This window comes from Bubalus kerabau, chromosome 2 (assembly GCF_029407905.1).
Source record: "Bubalus kerabau isolate K-KA32 ecotype Philippines breed swamp buffalo chromosome 2, PCC_UOA_SB_1v2, whole genome shotgun sequence".
Taxonomy (NCBI): Eukaryota; Metazoa; Chordata; class Mammalia; order Artiodactyla; family Bovidae; genus Bubalus; species Bubalus kerabau.
This window is the reverse complement of record NC_073625.1, coordinates 200,406,804-200,419,132: the sequence shown is the minus strand read 5'-3', so window position 1 is coordinate 200,419,132 and position 12,329 is coordinate 200,406,804. Positions and strand designations below refer to the sequence as shown.

The 12,329-nt window shown below is 54.2% G+C and overlaps 1 protein-coding gene across 15 annotated transcripts in view; it reads left to right on the top strand.

Annotated features, from left to right (window-relative positions):
- The window catches only part of TBC1D5 (TBC1 domain family member 5), a 590,389-nt gene that overhangs the window by 575,258 nt on the left and 2,802 nt on the right, over positions 1-12,329 (top strand). For all 15 annotated transcript variants that reach the window (XM_055570013.1, XM_055570012.1, XM_055570015.1 and 12 more), the window contains 2 exons: positions 10,840-10,919; positions 11,785-11,898. In XM_055570013.1, the coding sequence (XP_055425988.1) occupies positions 10,840-10,919; positions 11,785-11,898 (194 nt within the window). The remainder of the gene's footprint in view (positions 1-10,839; positions 10,920-11,784; positions 11,899-12,329) is intronic.

The window sequence follows — 12,329 nt, the reverse complement described above, 5'->3', positions numbered from 1 at the left end:
TGAAAATAGCAGGTGGCAGTAGAATGTATTTGATGTGGAAATAACCATCGACTGTGGTGGCCTGAGTGAGGAAGAGCACAGACGGACTTTCCAAGGGGCTGGTCTTCCTCTCTGCTTGGAAAGCCTGCAGCTGCCTCAGGTGCCTGTACCTGGCACCTTGGGGGTGATCTGTATGCTGCAGGCACGAGTCCCCTCTGAGACCAGCTGCTGGGGTTCCCCTGATGGTCTGCTGGGAACAACTTGGCGCTTCCACTGCAGGGGGCATGGGTTCAGTCCCTGGGCAGGGAACTGAGATCCTGCATGCCATGGGCAGAGCCAAAAAAAAAAAAAAAAGGCAGCTGCAGTGATACCTAAGCAGGAGAGACAGGCTCACAGGCAGCATACAGACACGGGGTTGAAACCAGACTCGGTCACTTCTGAGATCAGCCTGCTTGTGATCGTACATAAAATGGATTTGCCAAGATCTATCTCACCAGTTCATTGCCAAGACTAAGATATTTTTAAAGCCTTGCACAAGGCCTTCCCTCTTAGCCAGTGGTTAAGAATCTGCCTTCCAATGCAGGGGACGCAGGTTCGGTCCCAGGTCAGGGACTTAAGATCCCACATGCCACGGGGCAGCTAAGCGTGCACACTATGGAACCCGCGTGTCAGCACGGACGATCCTGCGTGTCGCAACTAGGACCCGACGAAGCCAAGCCTAAATAAATACATAAAGCCACCACTGGTTGAGCGTGCAACACAAATCCTCTCCTTCCTCTTGGCCATTTTTTTTTTAATTTAAAGTCTTTGTTGAATTTGTTACACTATTGCTTCCATTTTATGTTTTGGTTTTTTGGCCCCAAGGCCCGACCAAGGATCAGACTTAAACCCCCTTCCCTGGAAGGTAAACCTTAGCCATTGGACCAGCAGGGAAGTCCCCTTCCCCTTAACTCTTAGCTGCCCCTTTTGGTGGCCCATCCTGGGAGATCCCGCCCGCCCACGACCGGAGGAGCTGAGCAGTGACTGGTTGGGGCCCCATGGCTGGACAGTGAGAGCTGGGAGCAGCCCTGTTGAGTGTCCCTCGGTCAGACCATGTGCAGGGATGCTGGGATTGGATCTGCAGGGCCTCACATTAGGTGTGTGAGTGCTCTGAGCAAGAACAGCCTGCCCAGAACTGCGTGGCACCTTTGCTCCTCTCGGCAAAAGCCCTGCTGAGCCTGGCCGCCTGCTCCCAAGGGACCTGAGGTGGCCTCAGATTCTCATCCCTCCCCTGCCCTTTTCTGACGTTAAGTATTTTCACTGAGTTCCTCTCAAGGAAATTCTGTATCAGTCTATGTTATTGTCAGATGTGCAGTGATATCTTAAAATGTCAAGTACAGTTCAAGACTATCTTTTTAACAAAACAGATACAGAGAAAAGCATCTCAGTTAAAAATTACAGAAAGACATTTGTTTAAATGGCCCTTTAATTACAGAGGTAATAAAACTGACTCGTTAGCAGTTTTATTTCCTTATGGTCCCAGAACCCAAAACTGAAAGCATTATTTATCAAAAATCTACCAAAATTCTCAGTTTATTGCCTCCATGTAATTGAGCTTTGTCAATTCAAAGATTTAGAGACAGGAGTTGAAAATGTATCTTTTATGAAATCTAAACTAATCCAATCAACTTGACAGGACTTTCTCACGTGTTCATTTCCTGTTGCTATAGTCACACCCCTCCGTCATGCTGACGACTGACAGCATGAACCTCGGCGGCTGAGTTGGGCTATTTCTAGGCTTGCCATCGCTCACACATAATTGCACGTGGGTGAGCTGCCTGCACTTCTCTGATCTGTGAGCTGCTCCCAGGGGAGGGGCTTCCAGCCTCCGTTAGGTATTTAGTTTGCCGCAGCTCGTCCTTTCATCGGTGGTTCACACAGTGGGAGGGTGAAACGCAGTGAATCAGGGGGGTTAGAGCTATGCCGCCCGGCAGGCCTCAGACTGCTGTCGAGGTGGGCACCCTCCAGGCCATCAGGGCTGTCGCTCGTTTCACAGACGAGGAAACCGAGAGCCAAGGCCTGGGCGGGATGAGGGACACAGCTCGCCGGCGCAGGTGCCAGGGCCTGTCGCAGGTCTCGGCTGCTCTTCCGTGCTCCTGCGGAGGCCCTGCTCCAGTCAGGAGCCAGACGTCGGGTCTGCCGTCTTAGCGCACCCATCCACGCCAGTTTTGCACTTGTCTTAATATTTATGCAAGAATTAGCTGTAAGAAGAGGTCATTTTTGAAAATTACTTTATTTGCCTCTGCAAGAGCTTTATGAATCTGATTTGCTGATATTTAGCAAAATAGCATTCAATAGACGTTTTTGAAAGTGTTTAACAGGCAATTAACTAGTGACATCTGAGAGACAGAGAAGGAAACTGATCACAAGGCAGCTCTCCCTCTGTCAATCACATTGTGCTGAAAGCTCTTTGTAATTATTAAGAATGTGAAACTTTGCATTTAATTGCAGGATGAGAGCTACTTCTCCTGAGAGTCTTGTTAGCAGATTTTGACTTGAAGCTCTGAAGGTCTGCACTTCCAACAGCCCCCAGGGCACCTGGTGATACTGACCCGTGACAAACACCAAGCAGCAAGAGAACTTAAGGTCACTGGGCAAAGTGCAGCTCATGTGTCCCTAACACTGTTAGTGCGTCCCTGCCCCCGCCCTGCAGGCACACGTGTGGGAACTCTGTGGGAGGAGTGCTCCCCCCGCCCCCGCCACCATCTGAGGCAGGCTGCACACGCCTAACACCAGCGCTGCGCTCAGCCTCTTTCCAGCCCTGCTCGCTCCTCGTGGAAGGCACTTCCCCCCAGATTTGATTATCAGAAGCTTTGGAAGTGTATTTCTTGCAACAACCTTATGCATGCTAGGTCACTTCACTCTTAGCAACCCTCTGCAACCCTAGGGTCTGTAGCCCGCCAGGCTTTTCAGTCCATGGGATTCTCCAGGCAAGGATACTAGAGTGGCTTGCCATGCCCTCCTCCAGGGCATCTTCCCAACCCAGGGGTCAAACCTGAGCCTCCTGTGGCTCCTGCATTGCACGCGGATTCTTTGCCACTGAGCCACCTGAGCCACCTGTACCAACCCTACACCTGTTGGGAAAACCTCAGCAAACTATACGCTCTCTTAGCCTTTCTTGGGCTCCGAGAACACCTCCCTGCTCACATGGCCTCAGTGCGGGTGTTTCATCTTTCACCATTTTGTTTTCCATCTTATGGCTCTCACCATCTTCCCACCCACTTTTCCAAACTGAATATCTTTCACTGTCTTTGTCTTTTTTAAATATAATTCCCAGATCCTTTATCTTTTTTTTAAGTAGTTTATTTGTTTTAATTTGGGGCTAATTACTTCACAGTATTGTGGTGGTTTTTGCCATACTCTGACATGAATCAGCCACGAGTGTGCATGTGACCCCCCCATCCTGAGCCCCCCTCTGCTTTATCTTTCTAAACTGTGTCTGATCGCCTAACCTGTCTCCCCATCTCCACACCAGGCTGCTTTTCCACTTCCTCTAACCCCAGCCCATCCAGCTCATGACCCAGGGGGCAAAAGACTTGTCCATCCCATCCCCTACCTCAGCAGAAACAGTCCTGCCACCAAAAGCCCAAAGGTTCAAGGACCCTGTGGCTCAGGCTGAACCTAAGAGCTTGTGAGTGGGGGCAGGTGGGGCCTGGGACGAGGAAGCTGACCGTCGCCGCCGCAGCGTGTCCAGCTCCCAGCCGAGCAGCAGCACTTAACTGTCCATGAGTCATCGGCTGGGCAAACTCTTGTGGCCTGAGATTCGCAAAGAGTATGTCCATCTTAAGCCAGTTGTGAGGGTCTTATTTGACTAGGTGATGTAATTTTAAGATAACCTTAGCCAGACTTCTATCTCGTTGCTCCCAAGTGAGAGGGGATGGTGGTAAAAACCCCAGGCTGTTTCCTATTAGTGAGGTCCTCGCCATGTTTCTGCTTTTATTTTTAGAAATACATGTTCTTCCAAAGGCATCTAACCATTACTGGAGCTTAGAGACCTTCTAAGTTGAAGAATATAATCAGCGTCTCTCCTAGTGGACTTGACGGTAGCAGCCGTATCATGAACAGGATAGATTTTACCCTGAGAAGCCATGCTCCATGCCGGGCTCTTGGCTGGCAGGCAGGTAAATCCTAAGAAAAGAATCCAGAGTCTGTTGAGATCAGTGCAGGTTTGGAACTCTGAGCTGAGCACACTCAGTTCACTTAGAACTATTTATTGACCTGAAGACTTGTAATGCACGTATTGATGCAGTCTTCCCTTGGGTTTCCTAAGTATCGCTCCTCTCCCAGTGCTGAGTGTACAGTCTTCAGCCATTCTGGCAGCTGGATTCGAGTAGGACCCTTGACTATATTTTCTGTGTGATCTGCTCTTTTGCTTTCTAAGAAAAAACTGCCCATGGAGCATCAGACTCAGTCCTTGGCTCTCAGTAGACCGTCACTAACCACGTTCCCTTCGCCTGCCCCTCAATCCAGGACCCATGTGATCACGTTCATGTCCCTTCATTCTTCATCCGAAAAACATCTCACCCACATCTATTCCTCAAGAGATAGAACCAGCCCTCATGCTGGCTGGAAAGCCTCACATTGGCCATTAAGCCAGTATTTCCTCAGTACCTGCCCTTGGATATGAAAACGGGTTTGGGGAGCAGCTGGTTGGGGGTGGAGTGAAATGGAGGAGTGCCTTTAAAGTCAAGCTCAAGGTGAATGGAAGAGGAGAGCGAAGCTTCAGAGTAGGGGGAGAGCACAGAGACTGTATACCTCATTAGCAGTGCCTCAAGTGACACAGGGCTCCAGGGAAGCCAGCAGTCCCCCCGGAGCACCAGCGAGCTGAGGCATTGGGGGCTGGGGCTCTAAGGCCAGGGATGCAGTGAGCAGGCCTGTCTGCAACTGAAGACCAGGACGTGCCGTGCAGAACCGGGCGGTTTCGGGGGACTTTTAGTCGTGGGGCCTCGTCTCTGAGTGGCAGTGACAAGAGTGAAGGATAAGCAGGACAGGGCCCAGCGAGTGGGTCCCTGCAGAGGGGAGGCCGGATGCTTGAATGGGTTATATTGATATACTGTTATATTGATGAGATTTTTGTGGAATTTCCACAGAAGTGGTTAGTTTTACGAATTTTTCCCCCTTTTATTTCGATGTCCCAACATCTGTAATGGGTAATGCTTAAATATAAGGAGATTATAAAGAACATAATCTTCCTTCTTCACAGAAACAAAAGGAAAGAGCCTTTATATCATCATTTATTCTGCCTCTTACTAGAAGGAAAAATGTGCGTTACTTTGAAAATTTTAAACATTTCACGTTTCTGCCTTTAATATCATGAGGTATGAAAAGATACTATGTTTTTCCTTTTTTACATACAGATTCGACTTAAATTAGTGCATTAGTGACTGAGAAGTTGTATGTTAGTAAAAGGGTTATGAACACTGCCTTGAATCACTGTGTGGTGGAACTGGCTAGGCGAAGGCTTTACTCAGTCAGTAGTTTGTGAGTTAAATAAAAATGTTTGCATTCAGGGCATTTAGCAGCCTCTGAAGGTAATCTGTTTGGACTTGGATTTCTAAACCCTGAATTGCTTATGTGCAGCTAGTTAGCTCAGTTGATTAGAGCTGAAGTTTAGCCTTAAAATGATGGAGAAGGCAATGTCAACACGCTCCAGTATTCTTGCTGAGATCGTCCTTGGACAGAGGAGCCCGGTGGGCTACCGTCTGTGGGGTCGCAAAGAGTTGGACATGACTGAGCTACTGAGCACGCAGCCTGAAAAAAAGTGCACGTTTTTGTCTGTGTCTGCTTTCGGGGGAGAAGATCTTGGTTTCCGTCAGCGTCAAAAAGGTGAACTCTGACTGAATCCAGGAAGCCAGGCGGGAGAGCTGCGGGCGGGAGGCCCTGCTGAGGACACCGAGCTCAGGCTCCTCTCCTCGGGGTGCGCCCTGCCCGCGGCCCCTTCCATTAGAGGGCCTGGGCGCTCTGCCCGGGGACGGGCAGTCTGGCTGCTGTACGAGGCGAAGGGCGTCCTACCCAGTTCTCATCCACCCGCATCCGTGCCGGTGACCTTCTGTGGAAGTGGCGTCTTGACAGACGTCCTCACGGTGGGAGGACGGCAGGAGGGAGCACCTCCAGGGACCCACGGGCAGCGCGCCCGCCCCACGGCTCTGACCCGGCCCTCCGCCGCGAGCGCGCGTTCCCCTCGTTTTCAGCCACAACGCTTGTCCATTAGCTTCTGGTCCGTTAACCCCCAAGACAATTGACACACCAGGAAGCTATTTATGAATTTTTCTTAGAGCAGCCCAGAGGCAGGCGGTGTGGACAGGTGCTGTTGCCGCGGCCCTGGGACCGTCGTCCACGAGCTCTTGAGGGGACCCTCGGGGCTCCTGCTGCCTTCCAGGGGCACGCGGGCAGGGGAGGCCCCAAAGGCACAGAGTCAGCCCCCGGGGCGCCTTCCAGAGGCTCCTGGGGCTTCCCTCACGGCGCGGGCCTCGGCTGTCACCCGGGGCAGGGGGCATGGAAGCGTCTGGGGAGGGACTTGGGGGGGTGCCCACCAGCGCGCGCCGGCCTAAGACTCCAGAGACAGCGGCCGTGAGGTTGGGGCCGCGGCTGCCGTGCTGTCAGCGGAAGAGAACACGGGAAGAGGAGGCCCTGAGGAGCAGGGGGGCTTCCCACGGAGGCTGATGGACCAGAGGCTTCTGCTGCTCTGGCTCTTTACCCACCGCTGCCCTCTATTTTCCCGCCAGCACGGCCACTGCACCCTGAAGTCCTGGGGCTTATGGGAGTGTGCCAGCAAGGCGGGGCGTCTCGGGGGCGGGGCGTCTCGGGGGCGGGGCGTCCCGGGGGCGGGGCGTCCCGGGGGCGGGGCGTCCCGGGGGGCGGGGCGTCCCGGGGGCGGGGCGTCCCGGGGGCGGGGCTCCTTGTCCATGGGGTCGCGGTCCCAGGTGGCCAGCAGGACGTGGTGAGACCTCAGCTCTGAGTGGGAGAGTCAGTCTACACACTCAGACTCGGATGTGCGAAACTCTTGCTCCGAAGTTCCATTCCCAGCAATGGCAGCCCGAGACGTAACTCTGCCGGTTAAAGGCAGACTTGCTGCTTTACTGGTCCCCCGTCTCGTCTGGACCGAGGACCACAGCTAGTTTCTCCGCCCTGTCTCCTCGCCCTGCCGGGGTGAGTCAGGACTCTGGGGTCTCCCTTGTCTCTGTTGTTGGAGGAAGGGCCTCTGAGTGCCCTCCGGTCCCTGCTGGCCTCTGTGGATGGCTCTGTCCCCGCCAGAGCTTCTGATTGCCCTGTCGGCCTGAACCCTCGGCCCTGAAGGCCTTCGGTCCCTAGTGCTTCAGCCATGGGCCCCAGCACGTTGAAGGCAGGAACAGGCGCTGTGGCCGAGCCTTTTGGCTTCAGGCGGTGCTCCCAGCAGACCATCCAGGAGGCAGCAGGAGGTCACAGTCCCCGGGGCAAGCAGGATGCGCACAGCGCTTGCTCTCCACAGTCACCTCTCTTCCTGGCCCCCGGAGCTAGACATGGGCTCCACGGGCCTCCCTCCACTAGATCCTCAGGCACGAGACCCCTGGGCTTCCTGCCGAAGCCCTGGAGCCCCCACACCCACCGGCCGGGCTCCCTACCGGCCCCGGGAACAGAGCCCTGCGCCCTCACGGCTCAGTGGGCCAAACTTCTGCCTTTCCAAAGCGCCCAGGCAGTGCTCCGCCTCCCAGCTCAGCCCTAAAAGCCCAGGCAGAGTCGTCAACACAAAGGCAACCTTTTCAGTCCTCCCAAAGACCTACAGAACTGTCTCGTCAATTTTCTGCATTTGGTTGTCGTTAATGTCTTGTTGAGTGGATTTTGTGTGTGTATGTGTGTTTATTGAGAGAGAACAAATTGTTACAGGCTTTTAAGGAAACCAGAAACATTCAGTCTCTAATTATATCTGTTATCCCATTCCCATTCATCTTGCTTTCTTGTTTTGAAGCAGGCCTGTCTAATAGCCAGAAACTCCAGTCACATTCTGAATAAATTCAGGCTGCTGTTTTTCTGCTGTTGTCTGTAAGAGGACTTGTCAGCATGGTCTGTAGATTTATTCTTGGTGAAGATTCTAATAAAGTGTCAGGCTGGACTTATATTGATGGGACTTAGTCTTTGCCTTGCCCCTTGCTGGAAATACTTTTTGGACGAAAAGCTATGAAAAACCTAGATCACATATTAAAAAGTTAAGACATTACTTTGTCAACAAAGGTCCATCTAGTCAAAGCTATGGCTTTTCAAGTAGTCATGTATGGATGTGAGCATTGGACCATAAAGAAAGCTGAGAGCCGAAGAATCGATGCTTTTGAACTGTGGTGTTGCAGAAGACTCTTAAGAGTCCCTTGGACTGCAAGGAGATCCAACCAGTCCATCCCAAAGGAGATCAGTCCTGAGTGTTCATTGGAAGGACTGATGTTGAAGATGAAACTCCAGTACTTTGGCCACCTGATGCGAAGAGCTGACTCATTAGAAAAGACCCTGATGCTGGGAGGGATTGGGGGCAGGAGGAGAAGGGGACGACAGAGGATGAGGTGGCTGGATGGCATCACTGACTCGATGGACATGAGTTTGGGTGGGCTCCGGGAGCTGGTGTTGGACAGGGAGGCCTGGCCCCTGGACAGTGCTGCAGTCCCTGGGGTCGCAAAGTCGGACACGATTGAGCAACTGAACAGCAACAACCAGGATCGCAGTATTTCGAAATGCAGGTTCCAAGGGTGTTTTTCCATGTTTGTTCAGTCGGTCACCACTCACCGTGCCCCTGAAGTTTGCCAGCTGTCCTGCTGAGGGCTGGGTGTAGCCCTGAGCCAGACCCCGCTAGGGGTGACGGCCAACCGGTAAGCCAGCGTCAGGTGTGACAGCGCTTTTGTCAGCGCCATAGAGGGGCTGACGGCAGGCGCCCTGAGGGTGGCCTGGGCACATGGTCTGGGTGGGCAGGAAGGCCGCTCCCAGGAGGATGCAGGAGAGCCGAGGATGGAGCCCCCAGGCCCCAGGCAGGCTGAGCGCTGCCCCCGCTCTCCTCCTGCGGGCACTGAGCGCGCCAGGGGCGGCCTGGGTGCCAGAGGCCGAGGGGCCAGGCCCAGAGCAGAGCCTCGAACAGCGTGATGGAGTGCAGGGCCGAGAGCCAGGCTCACGGGCCGAGTCATTGGGCTCCTGGTACGGCCCCAGGAAGGAAGGGAGCAGCTTTAGAGGAGGGTGAGCCTCTTCCTGCACGGGTTCTCAGCTCGGTGCTCGGACGGTGTCATAAAAATGTGTTTTAATTGCCACCCCCAACCAAGATGGAGAAGGACATGGCAACCCAGTGTTCCTGCCTGGAGAATCCCAGGGACTGGGGAGCCTGGTGGGCTGCCGTCTATGGGGTCGCACAGAGTCGGACACGCCTGAAGTGACTTAGCAGCAACAGCCCAACCAAGAGTCTCCAGAGGAGCCCTGTAGGGTGGGGGGCGCTTTCACTCACACACCCCCTCTTTAAGAACCCCCTCCCCAGAAGCACAGGCCCAGCAGCGCCGGGGGTCAGGCGCGCCATGCGGAAGGCCACAGCCCTCGCTCACTGAGGGGCTCGGTGAGCAGATCAGCGTGACGCCGGTGCTCAGAGCTGGCTCAGGGGGTCTTCGGGTCAAGTCTGCATGAAGGCCAGGCCCCCATGCAGACACAGAGACACAGCTCCGGTGACGGGGTTAGGTCCTGCTGACTCCACAGGCATCGCTATCTGGCGACAACCACAGTGCCGTGGGTTTGTCCTTTTCTTTTTACAATTTGTTGAATTGACAACATACTTTACTATTTATATTTTTTAAAGATTGTTGTTGTTCAGTTGCTAAGTCATATCCGACTCTTTGCGACCCCATGGACTGCAGCACTCCAGGCCTCCCTGTCCATCACCAACTCCCGTAGTTCACTCAAACCCATGTCCATTGCATTGGTGATGCCACCCAACCACCTCATCCTCTGTCATCCCCTTCTCCCCCTGCCTTATCTTTCCCAGCGTCAGAGTCTTCTCCAGTGAGATGGCTCTTCTCATCAGGTGGCCAAAGTATTGGAGCTTCAGCTTCAGCATCATTCCTTCCAATGAATGTTCAGGCTTAATCTCCTTTAGGATGGACTGGCTGGATCTCCTTGCTGTCCAAGGGGCTCTCAAGAGTCTTCTCCAACACCACAGTTCAAAAGCATCAATTCTTCGATGCTCAGCCTTCTTTATGGCCCAACTCTCACATCCATACATGACTACTGGAAGAACCATATATGGACCCTTGGTCAGCAAAGTGATGTCTCTGCTTTTTAATACACTAAGTTTGTCATAACTTTTCTTCCAAGGAGCAAACGTCTTTTAATTTCATAGCTGTAGTCAGTGTCTACAGTGATTTTGGAGGGCAGAAAATAAAATCTGCTACTGTTTCCACTGTTTTTAGATAGTTTCTTTAATTTCTGTCACCAGGAGGACCTGGTCTTTAGGCAGAGGAGGTGAATTAACAGCACTGAATCCTGGTATAGGAAGCCTAGCGGAAACGTTGGGTGAATGCTCCATGCTGTCCACCCCGTCGCAGGTCAGCAAGGGCAGCTCTGGGCTGTCAGCGGAAGTAAGACACTTCTGTCACTGTGAGAACACATTCATGGGACGCTGGTGGGAGGCTTTGTGTCCCAGGCTCTGTGCCCCCTCTCCTGTACCCAGCCCCTGCCCCGTGTCTGGCTGGGCAGAGCATCCTTGGTAGAAAGAGCTGCTGTGCAGTGTGGCAGAGGAATTCCCCGACTGGTCTGAAGTGATGGTGCGGCAGCAGATAAATTATACTCAGGGCATTAGTTATAAAATGTCATTCTTTTATTTTTCAGTAAATATTCAAGAAGTGATATTACAGGAAAATTTGGAAAAAGAGGATCAGCTTCTGGTTTCCCTGGCTGGACTAAAGCAGGTATGTCCGTTCATCTGACCTGGTGCCACCCAGGCCAGCCTTTTGTGCCCATCACCGGGGGGAGGGCACCCACATTGCCTTCCACACGGACCCCTCCTGCATGGCCCCGGCTCCTCCCAGCAGTCATGTCTGAGCAGCCTGCAGCCACTGGCCAGGGTGGTTCTCGGTCCCCCCACCCCCGACCTCTCGCCCCTTCCTCTCCGACGCTGCTACGGGGGGTGTGTCCCGCTCAAGTCCAGTTATGCCCCTGTAGACACGTGGACGTCCTGGGAGCACAAGGCCCAAAGAATCTCCTCCTCTAAGCAGCCTGGGCCCCTCAAGGGTTGTACTTGGCAGACAGATGGAGCATGAATGTCCATGAAGGGGTGCAGGGCTCTCACCGTCAGCCCGCCTGACTGGCCCTCAGCCGGGCGGGGCCACCCCAGAGCCGAGGGCGCTCCCTGGGCCGGGGTGGACACAGGGTGGAGGACCCCGGAGACTGCCCCAGGCCTGTCCCCATGAGGGCCTGGCCGTGCAGGCGGGGACGGCTCAATGTCATCCATAAGGCGGAGCTGGGTGTTTTTTGGTTCTTTCTTTCTTCCGGTCGTATATTCATACCCACACAAGAGAAGACTGGTCAGGGCACCTCCCTGGCGGCCCAGCAGTTAGGACTCCGTGCCTCCGCTGCAGGGACCACAGGTTCAGTCCCTGGTCAGGGAACTGAGACCCCACAAGCCTCGAGGCACAGCAAAAAAAAACAAAAAAAAAAAAAACAAAAGAAAAACCAGAGTGGTCAGTGGAGTCAGGGTCAGATGTACCCGAGGTTTGAGTGATGCTTAGAGGCAGACCCGCTGGCCTTTCTCACGGATCGTCTTCTTTGAAATAGATCAAAGACATCCTGAAGGGCTCCCTGCGTTTCAACCAGAGCCAGCTGGAGGCCGAGGACAGCGAGCAGATCAGCATCGCAGACGACCACTACTGCAGCGGCGCCGCCCCGCAGGTACCAGGCTCCCAGGGTGGGGCAGGCCGCCCTGCGGGCGCTCACGCGGGAGGAGCGAGAGCCCGGACCGCACGTGGGGGCGCTCACGCGGGAGGGGCGAGAGCCCGGACCACACGTGGGGGGCGCTGCACACAGCTGTGCGCGGTGTGGACTCGGGGCGGTGCCATCCACTGTGCACCGGCGGCTCCCGCACTTGGGCAGCGCACACCTGGACTTCTGCATGTCCTTTAGGAAGCCCCGGAAGCCGGCTCTCTGCCTGTTCCTGGTCGGATGGCTGCAGCCCTGGCTTCCCTTCCCCTTTCGCAGGGGGAGTGCCGACCCTGCTTCCCCAATGCTGTCCAGAGTGTACTTCACTTGGCCGGAAGTTTTTTGGCCTTCAGGGGGAGGGACTTCTCAGCGTCCATCACCCCGTAAGCCACCTGGGTCAGGGA